This window comes from Dermacentor andersoni, chromosome 9 (genome assembly GCF_023375885.2).
Source record: "Dermacentor andersoni chromosome 9, qqDerAnde1_hic_scaffold, whole genome shotgun sequence".
Classification (NCBI taxonomy): Eukaryota; Metazoa; Arthropoda; class Arachnida; order Ixodida; family Ixodidae; genus Dermacentor; species Dermacentor andersoni.
In genome coordinates, this window is record NC_092822.1 from 17,613,721 (window position 1) to 17,630,860 (window position 17,140).

General features: G+C 47.6%; 2 protein-coding genes across 3 annotated transcripts in view; both read left to right on the forward strand.

Annotated features, from left to right (window-relative positions):
• LOC126527130 (sodium- and chloride-dependent glycine transporter 2-like) overlaps positions 1–6,429 on the forward strand; it is a 107,095-nt gene extending 100,666 nt beyond the window's left edge. Inside the window, exon 12 of one of the 2 annotated variants that reach the window (XM_055068573.1) lies at positions 6,101–6,429. In XM_055068573.1, the coding sequence (XP_054924548.1) occupies positions 6,101–6,327 (227 nt within the window). In that variant the 3' untranslated portion in view covers positions 6,328–6,429. The remainder of the gene's footprint in view (positions 1–6,100) is intronic. The other variant, XM_055068575.1, reaches the window with a different exon arrangement.
• LOC140213201 (uncharacterized) lies at positions 6,327–17,099 on the forward strand. Its single transcript, XM_072284358.1, has 6 exons — positions 6,327–6,465; positions 8,762–9,062; positions 10,967–11,130; positions 11,767–11,945; positions 14,579–14,757; positions 16,791–17,099. The coding sequence occupies exons 1-6, from the start codon at positions 6,327–6,329 to the stop codon at positions 17,017–17,019; spliced, it is 1,191 nt and encodes a 396-aa protein (XP_072140459.1). The 3' UTR covers positions 17,020–17,099.
• Positions 17,100–17,140: the final 41 nt, after the last annotated feature.

The window sequence follows — 17,140 nt, forward strand, 5'->3', positions numbered from 1 at the left end:
TTTATAACCATGACAATTTCAATGAATACTGCACGATTCCCCCGCAATAATAATAATAATAATAATAATAATAATAATAATAATAATAATAATAATAATAATAATAATTGTCCACACGCTTATATCTTTTGTTCTTTTTCATAGAGCTCCGAAATGCCTTGAGACACTTTACATACTAACAAAATAATTATAAGCACGTACAATTAGCAGTGAATATTGCAGAATTTTCAAGAAATAAATGTCCAATCGGTTTTTTTTTAATTTTATGTCTTCTTTATACAACACTGAGACGCCGTGAAACACATTTACAAGGGCATCCACAACTCACAGGCGTGCGAGGACCGTAAGTTTGAATTCTCGCTTTCCCGAGACAAACACGCCCGTGGGAACCGAGTAATATGTCCTTAACCGCGCGTCGCCTCGGATAAGCGCAGCGTTAATCTGGACCGCAGACGAAACGATGTGGAAGAGATTGTCTGCTCCGTCTAGCAGAAGGCAATTCCAACTCAAGTGATCTTGTTTACTACTTTCTTCTATTTTCCGAGTATATCCGGCGGCATTTTTTGAAGGGAAGCAATAACTCGGCGCTTTCACGACACTCTGATACCATTGCAAGAGGCACCAGTACGTTGGCTAAGTGCAAACGCACTCGAAAAACGAAACAAGAGCAAGAAAGAAAACAACGCGGGAACATGCAAGCGTCCGTGCTCCATACCTGGGCAAACAGAAGTGCGCAGCGTTGCGGAAGCTACAAAGCGCACTGAGACACAATGCGTGCTTGCTGGAGCGCCGTGGAACACACTTTGTCGCTTGCGAGGCCTCTGCGCTTAACTACAATTGTTAGTATACGTAACTTTGAAGCAATTTAAGCATAGAAATTATGCAGATCCCACGCACTGTGAGAATCGATGTAAGCGAAGCTTTCTGTGCTGGTTGCTTTGATTGACGATAATTAGCGGTGATGTTGATGGCGAAAGCCTAATTTCTTGAACGTCTGGTCTAACACGAGAGTGGTGAGTTCATGTTAAACGTTACCTTGCGTGCACCACTGCTGTTTGTCTGCGTGGTACACAGAACACACAGGGGGAGGTCTTCGCTTGAGGCGTTGTTGTGCGCCGTATTTCATAACCTCTGAGAGGGTTGAGCGTTGTCATTGCCTCAAATGGCGCATTGCATCGTGGCAGAAGTATTTAACTTGAATTGGATTATGGGGCTGGACGTGCCAAAACCACTATCGGATTAAGAAGCACGTCGTAGTGGCGAACTCCGGATTAATTTTGACATCGTGATGTTCTTTAGCGTGTCCCTAAAGCTAAGTGCACAAGCGTCTTCTATTTCGCCCTCGTAGAAATGAGGCTGCCGCGCTCGGGATCAAATCCGGGACCTCTATTTATTTACTTTATTTATTTACTGTATACTGCGGTTACGAAGGACCATGCAGGAGGGCAATAGTTCCTACAATTGAACAGTTTTGTGGCACTAGTGAAACCGAGCTGCTCACAAACACACAAAGTGGATAATACAAAGCAAACATATTAGTGTAACTGGAACCATTAACAGAAACCGGTGCAGCCTGCCCAGTTAAAATAATACAGCTAACAGGAGTGCGCAAAATAATAGAGCTCACAATCGAGTGCAATACATATAACAGCAGGAAGACGCGAATAAAGGAACTCTCCTCCGAAATACATCAGGTGTACAAATTCAATGTTTTGCAAATTCTGAAATAACACTGCATCAATAAAACATTTAGAATAAAAAATAACAAAATGCTAAAGCACGGATAAATCAAGTAGCACACTTTCAAAAGCAGTTGTAGATTCTGATGAAACTACTTTTCTGGCAGTGAATTCCAATCAGTAACAGCTCGCGGAAAAAATGAGTACCTGAAAAGGTTTGTGCGCGTTTGATGCGGAAGTAGATTGTGCGCATGCCGATTTCTCGACGTGCGCGACTGGAATGGCTGAATATATGCGCGCGTATCACATTCAGTTTGTTGTGATAAAGCAAGAATAAAAATTTAGGTCTCGCTATCTTCCTGAGCTGTTCTAAAGTTGGGATCTTATTTTCCAGCACTATGGATGACCGTGAATCTGTAAATATAAAGCATACTGCCCGCCTCTCGACCATCCCGAGCCTATGCTTATCTTTTTGATAGTGGGGATCCCAAACTACGCTCGCATATTCGACTTTAGGCAAAACAAGTTTTGTAGGCAAGAAGCTTTGCATCTGTTTTTTTTTTGTGTGTGTGTGTGCGTGTCTAAGTAAGCCGAGTTTACGAGTAGCTGCTGTACAAATGTTTTTGATGTGGGAGGATTACTTAAGGTTTTTAGTGATTATCAAATGCCATAGCCTCAAAGTTGACAGTCGACCGCTTCCGCAGTGCCGCCTGGACCTTGCGGTGCACTTTAATTAATGTGGCTCTACTTCTGCACGCTCTGCGTAATTTGTCCGCTTCACTTATTAGCAAAACGAGATTCCCAAGCAAGTTCCAAGAAGGCAGCTATGATAACCACTATACTACCGACGCCGCCCAAAGTTCCGAGAAATTATTTATATAAAATATAGGAGAAAAAATTCAGAGGCGTTTCGAAACAGCGTCGACGTTTAGACACATCCATCCGCTTGCCAGTCACTTCCACACCGTCTTCAGCCGCCATACCTGCGCCATACGCAAGCGCTATATACAGTAAAAATAGCGCCCCTTAAGCAATCTTAATATCGAACTCCATCGCTGCTACACGGCAAGATCATAGGCGACGGTTCAGGGCGTTCCTCACACGTGTCCTTCCTAAGGCGAGGCAGACACGTCGGGCACGCACGTTCTCGCTTCGTTTATTGTTTGTCCGCCAGGCATATCATAACACGCAGCCTCTCTCTCTCCAGCTACACGCAGAGCTTAGGCAACGAGTGCAATGGCGATGGTTCGGGGTGTTGCTTGCGCGCGCCTTGTATACCTGCCGCTGGGCCGGCAAGCAACCTGTTCCGTGCGCGCCCTTGCACCGAGCAATACGGACGCCCACGCGAACGTCGGGGAGCTCGACGAACGACTCGGCGGCAGCCAACGCGAGCGCGCTGCAGGGAGGGCGCCGATTTCCGCGAGGCGAAACCTCACGACGCGAGCTTCGCCGCTTACGCTTTCGGAAGGGAGTCTCGGAGGAGCGTTGAACCCCGTCGCCGGTTGTTGTCTCCTTCGTCATCGACAGCGCCCCCGAAAAGAAGTTATGAAAAACTGAAGGGACGCCATGGTTATTGAGCACTGGGCGCCGCACAGGATGCAACGAGCAGAACCACGGCGCTCTCCAGCGAGCGTTCGGCGAACAGCGAGCGTCTAGCAAGCGCCTGGCGGTTTTGACCCAGCGATCGTTGAACGGGACGAGAGGCCGATTAGCAGCTGCAGCAGCAGTAGTAGTTAGTAGCATTATTATTATTATTATTATTATTATTATTATTATTAGTAGTAGTAGTAGTAGTAGTAGTAGTAGTAGTAGTAGTAGTAGTAGTAGTAGTAGCAGCAGCAGCAGCAGCAGAAGCGGTGGGAGGCTGGGAGGAGGAAGTGTACTGCCTTGGAATATCACCATCGCTTTGCCGTCTAACTACCCTTCAATATTGCGACTTATAGTCCCTAATACTTATTGCTTCGATCGCCCTCACACCAACACAGGTGCTTAAAAGCGACACAGCAGGTTCAAGGCCCGCGAATGCATGCCTTCCGGGCGGTAAACGCTAAACGACGAAGGTAGACGCTAAACGATGCCGCCCTAAATCGAGAATACGACGTCCTTTTATTTTTCTACATTTTTTTTTCTGGCGGAGAAGCCATGCCAACTATAACCAAGTCATCGTACAGATTAAAAATGCAAAAAAAAAAGAAAAGATATGGACCACAAATAAAAAAGTAATAAAGGTGGACCAGCGGATCTGCCTTAGCGCTTCCTCCAACAACCTCCACAGATAAACTGCTCCAAACGGGTATCACGTGGGAGGAGCTTGCAGATGCACACGAGTCGAGTCAGGACGGGCAGCGACACATTAAGGAGTCCGGACAATGCAGTCGCAGACGAGTCGAGAATCCAAAAAAATATAAGGTTCCCCTACATCTAAGAGACCAGATCCAAGGTTGCTTTGCAACACGCTCTCAAAGTGGCCAGGCTCAGCGGTGCTTTGGAATAGGGGCGCCGACCACTCAAGACGACAGAGACTTCAGTAAAACATGAAGACCTCTGTTAGCCGCTGAAAGCTGCAAATAGAGCAATAAAGTTTTTCCTTCCTTCCCACATTCTATTCCTCGCAATATGCATCCAGAGCCCACCAAAGAAGGAAGAATGGCAAGGGTGAAAACCTTTAGAAATTCCTACAAGAAAGACGAAGAATATGCGCGGCGAAATAGACGCGGAAGTGCAAGGGGAAAGAAAGAAGCGCAAGCGATCAGCATCGTTAACAACAAGGAAGAAGTGGCGGCCGTCTCCGTGGACGGTCACGCAACTTGGTTTAAATTTTTCCATTTTAAGTACCCGTGCTCTAGGAGCCTCGCATCTTGGAAACTACCACAGAAATGTCTGCTCAGCCGTGGAGGAATTCATAGTTCTTTCAAGACGATTCTCTTAAGTGCATCCATTGTTATAATCAGCAGATTAAACCATATACTACCTTGGTGGCTTAAAGCGGTTGTCGACTTCATTACTGCCTTCTCGTTTGTGGAACCGAAACACTAACATATATCAAGCCTGTTTTTATTACAAGAAAAAAAAATTAAATTATGGGGTTTTACGTGCCAAAACCACTTTCTGATTATGAGGCACGCCGTAGTGGGGGACTCCGGAAATTTCGACCACCTGGGGTTCTTTAACGTGCACCTAAATCTAAGTACACGGGTGTTTTCGCATTTCGCCCCCATCGACATGCGGCCGCCGTGGCCGGCATTCGATTATTACAAGAAGGTGCAGTATGTTTAATTGCAAATGCACCATACGTGAACCACACTTCTCCTATTTTCATAAAACACCATGATACTAGGTATTCAAGCTATCATCAGGAAAGAAGTCGCAGTTTATGTTTTTCAACAAGTAAAAAGGGAACCAGACATTTTTTTTTTTATCTTCAAAGGCAGCTCGGATATCATTTGCGACAATCCAAGTACCTTACGTAGAAAATACTAACAAATTATGGCGTCGTACAAACGAATAAAAAATATCCGGCAGGACTTTTCTTACAATGAATGTCGACGTTAATACGATTAACATTACTGTGTAGCGACCACGTGGTAGCGACACACCGTATATTGCCACCACCGAAAGGCGTCCTGTACGAGGTGCGTATGCAGCGGGGTTGCTATCTCGCACATCGATCTGAAGACCCTGTGCCATCTGGTGGCGCCGCCGTGAACTTTGCGCGTGGCGCTGGTGTGAATAAATATGCAGACAAAATTTTCGAAATATATATGTCGCCGTTTCGATTCTACGATTCTAGCGAGCACCAGTTAGAGTTTTTTTTTTTTTCTCACTGAAAAGATGCAAACACCCCGTGCCACATCCGTGACCCAAGTTGGTCCGACAGTTTGTTTTTAATCCTGTTCCCTCAGCACAACGGCCCGATTCTGCACCCATTATACCCTGGACTACCGAGTGATCCAAGTTGGTGGGCAAAATGGTTATAGACTCAGCCCGACAGATAGACAGGCAGATAGCCCCTAAAAAGTACGTGAAGGTCCCAAGGAATGCTAAGCACATTAAAACCTACCAACTCCCCAGATATACGCTTGTGTGCCGCGTTTAAGTGCACGTTTAAAGAACACGTGCACGTTTAAAGAAGTCGTCAAAAGTAATCCAGATCCCTCAACTATGCATTCTTCAGAAACCACCGTGCAGTGTAGGGACATTAAAATCGACAACTAAAACTTGAGCACCTGCAAACAAAAGTTTGTATTATGCCGACAGGCAGGCTTTGGAAGTAAAAAGAAAAAAAAAGAGTCCGTGTGTCATTACAGTTATTTCATCATTCTTTTGTCTTATTGTGATGTGTAACTACCGGGTTCTTGGCCAATCCTCCAGAGTGGGTACGTGCCGCTAACGTCTAGGCTCCGCATCTACGTGTATTCCAGAGGGCGAAGAAGAGAACGAAGAAGACTTCCTAAAATGGCCGCATCTGAACCATCTTCAACGGCGCCGCTCCAAGGAGAGGCGACGACGACGGAGGCGACTCTCACTCCAGAGCTCTGCAACAAGGATAGGCCTCCGGCGCATACTTCGTCCTCGAAGTTTCCCGGCGCGCCTGACGTGCTCGAGGACGGGCGAGCTCTGTACCTGGGCACCCGGCGCCAGCGGGTGATGTCGGGCATCTTCTTCCTGCTGCTCGGGATCTCCTGGCTGGCCGTCGTCCTGACCCATGCCACGGCAGAGCACTCTGGCGACGTCGCGGTCCGGCCACCGCCGAGTCACATGAGCGACTATCCTCTCCCTCCCGATGGTGCGGGCCGAGTGTTCTCGGCGGCTGCTAACGAGACCGAAAGCAGCGCGAGGTATGCACATCTTTGTGGATCGCGTGCTGCGTCTGGTGTTAAAAAGGAGAAAGGAAGAGGAGAGGGACTAACGTGTAGGTTACCCGGTGTAAATACCGGCTGGCTGCCCTGTGCTGGAGAAAGACAGACGACGACGCGTGATAGAAGGAAAGAAGTGGTAAAGGAAGGAAAGAAGAAGCCTACAAGGCATCGTGAGGTGCACAGGGTGTCCCAATTACCACTCACGAACGTTTAAAAATATGCAAATGCCAGGTAGCTGAACAGAACCAAGGTAATGTTGTTTGCCGTCGCTTGGAGATACGCAGGTTATTACTTCTTTTTTTTTTTTTTTTTGCATACCCAGCTTGTCTGTTTCCTCTCCCTTGTGCTCTTTTACGCTGAAACCGCAGTAGGCGCTCTCCTCCTTTCTTTCAGCGCGACGCGAACTGCGCGTCGCTCTATAAACGGGGCAACAAAGTCGACCAAGTCGACGGCTCGGCCGCGGATATCGGCTGCCGCCACCTCTGCTTGGAGTCGCTTACAAATGTGGCGGCAGTCCTTATGGAACAGAACGGCACCGGCTTCGTACTCCGGCCAAGAAATGGTAAAGCCCGCAATATCGTACTTGTAACTCCTTATACTTAGGGCCTGTGTCATAATGCGAGATGAAGCGAGGTATAGCTACACTCGGTAAGAACCAAAGAATTCAGCACAAACGCCGCCCACAAAACCGCACCGCTCTGTTCCTTCGAGCTCTAAAACATAGTTCCTGAGGGACGCCTATATCGAAAGAAGTTCCCTTCCACCATGACGTCATGCAATTTAGCGAACGAAATTGGCTGCCCTAACTACGCGAATTCTCTTCAAGTTAAACAGCGGTACATTTGCCACTGCGTTCTCTTGCAAGGTACGAGACAATGCACACAGAAATTATTTCGGAAAGTAACCAACCTGAAACTGATATGCTCTCTTACCTATTATTAAGGTGAAAGGTGTCAATAGTAAAAATATTTTGAATGAAATTTGTACTTTATTTCTCAATAATCTAGCACGCGAGTGGAAGTTGCAAAGCATGCTCTGGCACCCAAACTGAGTAGAAGGCACCACACTGCTAAAGGGTATGTGGGAAAGGTCATAAAGTTCCACACGAAGAATAATAGACTAAAATATGCGGCTATGGTGCCAACATGCGCTACAAGTATGCACAGTACTTCATCCAGTGCTGCAGTGATAGATACATGTATTTCGTCCTCGATTTCGTCATGCGTAGAAAAATCTCTTGGTTTATTATTATGGCATAATTGGCGCTGCTTAGGTGGTACTCACAGGGAGACTGACACGCAAACACGTTGTTCAAGGTCTGTGCGCAAGGTCTGTGTCCGTATATATCGTGTTTGCGTGGCAGTAGTGCCCCACGTGCACGTCACCTAAGCGGCGCTATGCTTGCGCCATAAAGTCATGCTACCAACTAGCCCAGTCCAAGCACTTGTCTCACGGTTCATCGTTTTAACCTAATCTCAGCCATCACAAATCTGCTGTGCGCTCGGAACGAAAGGCTTGGCATGCAGGTATTAAGAGGAAGCTTTAGCTCGGGTGCTCCTATGTAAATACATGTAAAAGGAGAATTCGTTTGTCTCGGCAACCACTGCACCAAATTTGACGAGGTTTGTTGCATTTAAAAGAAAAAAAAATTAAAATCTAGTGACTGTTGGTTTCGAATTTTTGATTTGGTTGTAAATTTTTCATTGAAAATTGGCAAGAATCGAAAACTTTCAAAAATACGATACTATCAAGTTTATAACTCTAACTCAGCAACGAAAAATGATAATACAATTCTGTGATTTGCATCTAATAATGCATCTAAAGCGGACAAAACTGATATGTTACACATATATCTCGAAAAATTTAATGATATGGAAATACAGCTTTTTCAGAACCCTTGTAAACAACGTAACAAATTCACGTAAGATGTAAAATGACACATGGAGTTTGTCCGCTTTCAATGATCTAATCGATGCCGCTTACAGAACCGCGATATCTGTTCTTTAGGCAGAGCTATGATTTTGTTAACTTCGTGCTTCTATTTCTTTCAAAGTTTCAAATTTGTGAAAGTTCTTGTAACAAAATTCAGGACCTTAATCGAAATTCCGCTTGCAGCAATCACTAGAATTTAGCTTTCTCTCTCATACGCAACACACTTCAGTAACATTGGTCGAGGGGTTATCTCAGAAAAAACGTTTTTGCGTTTTACCTGTATTTGAATAGGCCGCGTCGGAGCTAGGCCCGAGCTAAAGCTTCCTCGCCGAGAACGCGTAATTGCCATCGAGGCAACCGCCCCGTTCGCGCGCTCTGGCGTCCAGGAGAGTTCGGCCGAGCCCAAGAAAAACCTGTGGTGCGCCTACAACGGCAGCGACCCCCGGTTCAGGCCGCACCATTTGCCGCTGCACCTGTGCTCGGCGGTGGTGCTCTGCTGTCTGCCCCTGACGGCGCCGGACGGGGAACCGTCGGCGCCCAATCTCCGCTTTGCCGACTTCCTGAAAATACAGGACGCCAGCAGGAACACGAGGTGGTTAACGCACTGTTCTCAGAGAGCTTTATAGTTTGTCCGTAAACTTCTCAACGTTTGCAGATTACCGAATTGCCTGAGCCGTGGACGGCAGATAATAACGATCGTGATTTATTGGCGTCCCCTTTGAAACGGCCGGTGAAATATCGTCACCTAGCTAACTTGGGTTATGTCTCTGTCGCACGGGCACTCGAAAGTTTTTTTGAGCTAAAAAGACTTCTCCTGAATAAGTGTTTCGCCCGCAGACACATGACAGTGAGCGATCTCTTTTTCAGAAGCGGTCATTTCTGGTAGCGTTGTTCGTCGATCCAAATTTCGTCTAGAAAGCGCTTATTGAAAAAAAAAACAGAAGAAAATGCCCTTAATAACACGGCAGCAGGACCCGATGAAATCCTAATACAGCTCATCAAAAACTACGGTCCGAAAAACAAGGCACTGCTGACTAATGCCATAGAGCAAGTGATTAGAACAAATAAAATTCCGGTTGGATGGCGTGAAATCAATATGAACCTCATCTACAAAGGCAAATGTGATAAGGATATGTAGAGCTTGTACAGGCCAGTTACAGTGACGTCGGTGATATATAGAATGGCAATGCAAGCCATAACATTGGAACTGCCGAAGTGGGTGGATAAAAATGGTGTAATGGGGGAACTGCAGAATGGGGGTTCAGGCCAGGCGGGCGCTTAGGGGATTAGGGTTGTCAATGACATTATACACTCGTGCGCGACTAAACACAAACTTCCTACTGCTTACCACCCACAAATGAACGGTCTAACCGAGCGCCTTAACCGCACCCTTACTGACTTGCTGTCCATGTATGTCTCCGCTGACCATCGCGACTGGGACGTTGCGCTGTCGTTCGTTACTTTCGCCTATAATTTGTCGCGCAATGATACCGCAGGCTTCTCTCCATTCTTCCTCTTGTTTGGCCGCGACCCTACGCCACCTTTCGACACTGTTCTGCCTGCTAGTCTGAATTCCACATCCGAGTGCGCCCCTGAAGCCATCTTCAAAGCACAAGAAGCACGCCATATTGCCCGAAGTCGACTTGTGGAGTCGCAGGACAATCAGCGGCGCTTATGTGACGCCCGCCATCGTGACGTTCATTACACACCGGGCGCCCTGGTTCTCCTTTAGTCGCCGTCGCGACGCGTTGGCCTCTCGGAGAAGTTCCTTTCACGCTACTGTGTCTTGCGTCAGGTAACTGACGTTACGTACGAAGTCGCCCCTCTTGAGCCAACAGTGGCTCAGCATCGCTCCGACGTGGTCCACGTCGCGCGTCTTAAGTTGTATCACTCGCCCGCCTCCTAACCAGCACCGAGCAGGTGCTTCAGCCGCCGGGGGTCATGTGACACCCTGACGAGGAAGATGTTTTAATCTTGGTCTGAAGAAGACGACGCTCTGGACTTCGCGCTCTGTCTACCATGTTGTCAGCTGCTACAATTATTGTAGATATCCTGTAAATATACGTCTGACTGTTTTTAACTCCGTAACAATATGTTTGTACTAACTCAGTGCATAGAGATTTCAGTAGCTCAGAGTAGACCTTTATCGATAGCATTTCTAGATATTAAAGGAGCTTTTGACAACGCAGACAGGCAATTGTTACGGGATATTCTTTAGCACGACGGCATAGAGGACGATTTCGTCGTGCTACTGAGGGAGATTATATATAGACAAAACCGAGTACAAGTTGTATGGGAAGGTCGGAAATGTAATGAAGTGGTGGCAGGTCACCAAGGACTGAAGCAAGGATGTCCTTTGTCTGCATTGTTGTTCACGCTTCATGTCAAACATTAGAGTCGGCTACCACTTCTTTCTCCTTTTTTTTTTCGAGCCTAACAAATAAACAGCTTGAGCAGCGACAAGATTTGCTGTGCACACTGTTTCGTTCTACGTAGACCGAGTCTGCTGGTGGCCCTCGCTGGTCCCCAACAGGATTCCGGGGTGCTGCGCTCGCTGGCGCAGCGTGACCACGGCAATGCCTCCAAGAGGCTCGCTGCCCATGTGCTCCACTTCGTCGAGTTCAACCGGCTCGACGGCGTGCTCCTCTACACGCTGCACTGTGAGCGGATCGCGCATCGCTCGCGTTGTGGAGTTACAGCGTTGAGTTTCGCGAACTCGTCGGTGCCCGAAGTGTTCGCTACGGTTTTAACCCGCCGACTGACGAGATGAGAATTAGTGCGCGAATATATTCTTTCGTTGCTTCTCTTTTCTCCTTATTTGTCCCGAAATGAACGATAATTCAAGAATGAAAATATTCGAAGGCAAAACAAGAAAGGTACGCAACGTTCAAAAAAGTTTTGCTAATCTGCCAGTTTGAAGAAAAACATTTTTTTGTTGTTGTTTTGACATGTGTACTATCCTAGTACTTTTGGTGCCGGGCAAAAGCGTATTGTACAGGGAAATTTAACAATACGAAATTACCGAAAGAAAAATGCTACGATATTGCATAAAATAAGCGGGACATGGGCATGGTTAGTTGGCATTACTCCAATTGAAAGAGAAGACAGAAACGGCTACGACTAGGTACTTATTTCGCTGAATTTTTCAATGTGCGCACAACGCACGTGCACGTTGATACAGCTCTGATGTCTTCGCGCGCACATTCCTGACAGTGCTTGATACGTACTGGTAATGATGAGAAGAAGATGAACACCGTAGCGTTAAATATTAGTGACTTCTGCATCGACTCGCGCAGGTGGACCGGATGAGGTAGCCATCTACCGGGCGCTGTACGAGCGCCTGGACTACCACGGCTACACCGCCGCCGTGACGTGCCCGGATGGCGAAGGCGGAACGCGGCTGTTCGCGGAAGCTAAGCTGGGTCCCGTCGTGCTGATACCGACTTCAGCGAACTCCAGCAGGACGCAGTGTCCGGTACACCACTCCTTAAAGCACTCGAAAGCTGTTGAAGCGATACTAAAGGGAAACACTATATAGACGAGTTTAGACTGGTACGGTGGGTTTTTTTTTTTCTTTCGAAACGCCATCTATTCATTATCATTTGGCGGAGCGGGAATAGAGTGATCATTACAGGAGAAAATTTCACCTGGAAACGCTGATGCCAGTACACCGCTGTGGTGTCAACGGATTTTGTCGTGGTAAACAGGTATATTTTGTCGCTTGATTTTTACGTGGTTCATTTTCACCACATCAGTACATAATAGAGTGCGCCTTCGTTCAGGCTCACATCGCCACGTGTCTTCCGTTCTTGCATCTGTTATGGCTAACCAAGACGCCAATTGTAGTAAGAATGATCTTTGCAGAAGCGTAGTTTGCTGATAATAAACTCAACTGAGTATTCGTGTTTACTGTCCCTTAATGAGGCACGCCGAGGCATCTCTGATTTATGCCTCTCACTTTCTGTCCCTTAAAGAGAAACTACAAGAATGCCTTGGATTACAACAAAAAGAGTGCCTTGAACCACAAGAGTGCCTGAAGCGCTTGCATCATTAAACGCCGGCAACACCCAGCGCCAGTATATTCCAGCAATACGATTTATCAGAGAGAGTGTAAAAGTGGAGTTGAAGATTAATATGCAGAAGACAAAAATAACAATCAATAGCCGGGCAAGGTAACAAGAGTTCAGGATCTCCAGTCAGCCTCTAGAGTCTGTGAAGGAGTACGTTTACCTAGGTCTCACAGGGCTCACAGGAGACCCTGCTAATGAGATGGAAACTCACAGAATAAAAATGGGTAGGAATGCATTTACGGTAGACATTGTCAGATCCTGACTGGAAGCTTTCCACTATCATTGAAAAGAAAGGTGTAGTGTCATTGCATTCTACCGGTGCTAACATATGGGGCAGAAAGTTGCAGGTTTACTAAAAAGCTCGAGAACAAGTCAGGGACCGCGCAAAGAGCGACGGAACGAAGAATGTTAGGCGTAAAGTTAAAAGAGAGAAAGAGAGCGACGTGGATCAGATGGCAAACAGGGATATCCGATATTCTAATTGACAGTAAGAGAAAAAAATGGAGCTGGGCAGGTCATGTAATGCGCAAGTTAGATAACCGGTGGACCATGGGGGTTACAGAATGGGTGCCAAGAGAAGGGAAGCGCAGTCGAGGACGGCAGAAGATTAGATGGGGCGATGAAATTAGGAAATTTGCAGGCGCTAGTTGGAATCGTAAATGGAGATCGCAGGAAGAGGACTTCGTCCTGCAGTGGACATAAAACATGATGATGATGATGATGATTATGAAATAAACAGCTTCGTCAGATCTGCACAAACCGCAGTGCAGCTGCCCACAAAAACTTCAGGAATACGAAAATTATGATAAAGCTAAAACAACGCGCAGGTCCTACTCTTAGAGGTGACGCTCGATTGCTGGCTGCATATACTCATGCTGCCAAGTGCTTGCTCTTTTTTTGGCAGCTTCCACATTCCGAAAACTTTTGCGGGCACCAGCTGTGTACACTCACAGCAATAGCTACGGCTTTCATTGCGCCAGACGTCTGTTCTCTAATTGTGACTGCGCCACCTTTACCTACTCTCCATCTACACAGGGATAAATTTGCAAAGTTTGGTTAGAGAGAGCGACGGTTTCCAACGGTCGCAAAGTCTGGCTAGTGTGCAAACGGTGGCTAGACGAGTTCCCAACAACATGGAGGTCCACTTGAAGCTCGAACTGATCAACAGCTTGTCGAAATGTTGGCTCAAGAGGCATCCCTTGTTAGCCGTGGTGACCGCAAACTGACTACCCCAGCTTAAAATCCTCGTACACTGTTAATCGCTTCACGGCCGTATGATGACATGCGAATTACGTTTGTGTAAGCAGCGCTTCGCGCGAGAAGTGTGGGCGGTTCTCCTTTTTTAATTTTTTTACCGGTTCACCTGTTCATTGCACTAAGCTTACCGATGCACACTGGGCGTTCTCTGAAAAGAAAGAAAGGCCCGAGACAAGCGAAGATACATATTAATTCGTAACGTCACAACTGATGTACCGGCGCTGCGGCTTGAGCGCGAAGTTCATAAAGTGAAGCTAATAGCGAACTTTCTTCCTTCCTCCAACCAAATACAAATCAAGTGAGTCCTAACCAGTCACGGTGGCTCAGTGGCTGTGGCCTTCTGCTGAGATCGACGTCGCGGATTCGATTTTCGAACGCGCCAGCCGCGTTCCGATGGGGGCAAGAAGGCGCTTGTACTTAAGGACGCACGCGAGCACAAGAGATCACAGATGACCAAAACTAATGCGGGGGCCCCCCTCTACGACGTTTCTCGTAGTCCGTGTATTGCATTGAGACGCTAAATACCACTTTTTTTTAAATTATGGCTTCAAGAAATACTTCACCACACTGGACTAACCTATAATGTTGCCGTTTAGCGTCCCTTTAATAATACCGACGCTCGGATAATGTCCGGGCTCCATTTCAGTGAAAGGCTCACTGTCGAGGACGTGTATACGGTGGTGACAACGTACGGTGACGCAGCGACATGGCAGCTGGAGCGTCCCCGAAGTAGCTGTCGCTCAAAATTGTGTACACGACGCTGCTGTTTTCGTATCCGCAGCGGGGCCTCGCCCGACGCGTGCTGGACGACGCCGAAAGCGCGACCGACGTGATGCTGGGCGTTCAGCTATCGGGCCTCCGATACACGTTTCCCGAAGGCGGCGAAGCGATTGGCCGGGAAGGCGCCGCCGCCTCGCTCGTCAGCAGCGCGGCCTACAGGGACGTCTGCCTCGCCATAAGGTACGGGTGCCACGACGCTGCCACCTATCACTGCAAGCGGAGCCAGTGCTAAGAAGCACCGGAAGAGGAGCCAAAGATTGTTTTGGAGAGAACAGTGCCACTTTCCTAGAGCAATGTAACTATACATGCGTATCTTTTGCAGGCATCTGTACGCCTCTGCAGTGCACTGTCTGAGGAGAGACGCATAGACTTGTTTCAAAAGAACAAAAGCCATGTCCGCTTACTTTAAGGTGGCAGCCTGTTTGTGTTACATAGGACGCACTTCAAATACTGTCGCTGCCTGTGTGTGTAAAGCTGGCTTCGCTGTTATAAAAGGTGTCACGAGGTGGAGCCCACGCTGCTAAATGCAATAACCTGGGAAGTTCGAAAATCTGTGTGTGCATGTGATTGACAACGTTACAGTATCAACGGTAAGCTTCATCGTGGATAAACCAGCAATAAATTAGGGAAAGCGCACTAGCCGTTGCAGCCACCAGCTGTATACATTCACATCAATAGCTACGGCTTCCACTGCACCAGTGGTCGGTTCTCTAATTGTGACCGCCGCGTTTACTTGCTCTCCATCTACACGGACATAATATTGCAAAATGCCACGTGACCGCACTAGGTCACGTGGCATTTCTAAGTGACCTAATGCCTCCTAATGGTTCAAAAGCTTTTTTTTTTTTTCGCGTAGCATAGTTTATGCCAACCTACGCATGAATAAGGATGTACTGCACGGAATACAATTTCATAACGAGTATTGATAAGGAATATAGTACGAGACAAACTAAAAGCTAGTTCTTGCGCGCGTGTTCAGCGGTTTGGAACCTTTTGGGGGTGCTAGCGGCGTTCCGCGTGAAAGGATATTGCAGGAGGAGAAGGGGAGCGGGAAAGAGCGAATGGCGCTAACTTGAAGCTATATACCTTCTAGAGCACTATACTTGAAACTTATCTGGGGGCTTTATGCTCATGATGACAACAGCGCCCCGTGTCAGGATACTGGTTTGTCAAACTGGGTGTGGAGACAGATTTTAAAAGTGTGGCTGCATGCGAGAACGCGCGGGCATAGCGTCTTGCGCTTTCTTTCGGTTGGAAGCTACGTCGGTGATATCAAAATTTTTTTTTTACTTTCTTTGAGCTCTCCTTAACCTGGTCGGGTTGATTTTGACGCACCTCTTAGCATATAATGTTTCCGCTGTACGCGTAAGCGCGTGCTGGCGCTCGTTTCACAGAATCCTGACATGTCATTTTCGACCTCTCTCTATTATTATTATATTTTGCAGCAACTGAAGACCAAAGCTCTTTGAACCCGAGAAAAAATGATGGCATACGTCAAAGCGCCCCCCCCTCCCCCAAAAAAAGAGAAAAATTACTGTAATGCTTGTTTCTACGATTTAGTTTCAGTTTCCGTACCGAAGAGAGGCATGAATTCGTCGTGACGTCATGATGCACCGACACGCATCACTCCGACGATCGCTAGCGGCGGACACACGTGATCGCAGCCAGAAAACAGACGCGATGTTCGTGTTTTCGTTTTTATTTGTGTACATGTGCAAGAGAGAGAGAGAGAGCAAGGTCATCATATTTACCCTTACTACTGCGCGACTTGAACAAATTTGCCTCTGTGTCACGACGTCATTTTATAATGTCGAAGACGCCAGCTCTGACGTTTCGAGACCAAGTATAACATTAAGGCAATACATTTTATAAGTGTTACCCAACTTTCGCACTTGTCAAATGTCATCACTGTAGGACGTGCGACGAGCGAGGACTTGGAGAATATCGTGTCGGCATTATGGTTATATTGTTTTGTTTCCCTGTATCGGCGCTAACCCGCCCTCGCAACCCGTCTGTTAAGAGCGCGCAATGCATTGAATCACACCAGCACGACAGCACCCACTTTGTAATGCAAAATTATAGAAAGTTCACAGACAGAGACTAGAAGCAGACAGGACGAGCGCGCTCGTCCTGTCTGCTTCTAGTTTCGGTCCGTGTCACTTGGCGGTACAATCCAAGAACACCCGCTTTGCCCCTTGTCACGTTCAATGCAGGGACCACGGCTGGTCCGGCTACGGCAGCGCGACGGGCGAGTGCGTCGTGGCGCACCGCAACCGCACCTGGATGGCCGCGCTGACCCCCTGGGCGCTGGCCGTCCCCGGCGTGGTGGGACGCTTCGCCAAGGCCGGGGTCGTCGTGCTCGACGTGGACGCCGACGACGCGAGCGGCTCGTGCGGCGCGCGCTCCTTCCCGCTCACCGACGCACTCCACAGGCTTCTCTGAGAGCCGGCCCGGATCGTTTCATCATCGTTTGCCGCCACTACGCACATCGTCCTCCAGCGCCACGGGAGTGCAGACAAGATTTTTACCGTCTCGCGTACAGAAGCAGTAGCATCAGTCCAGA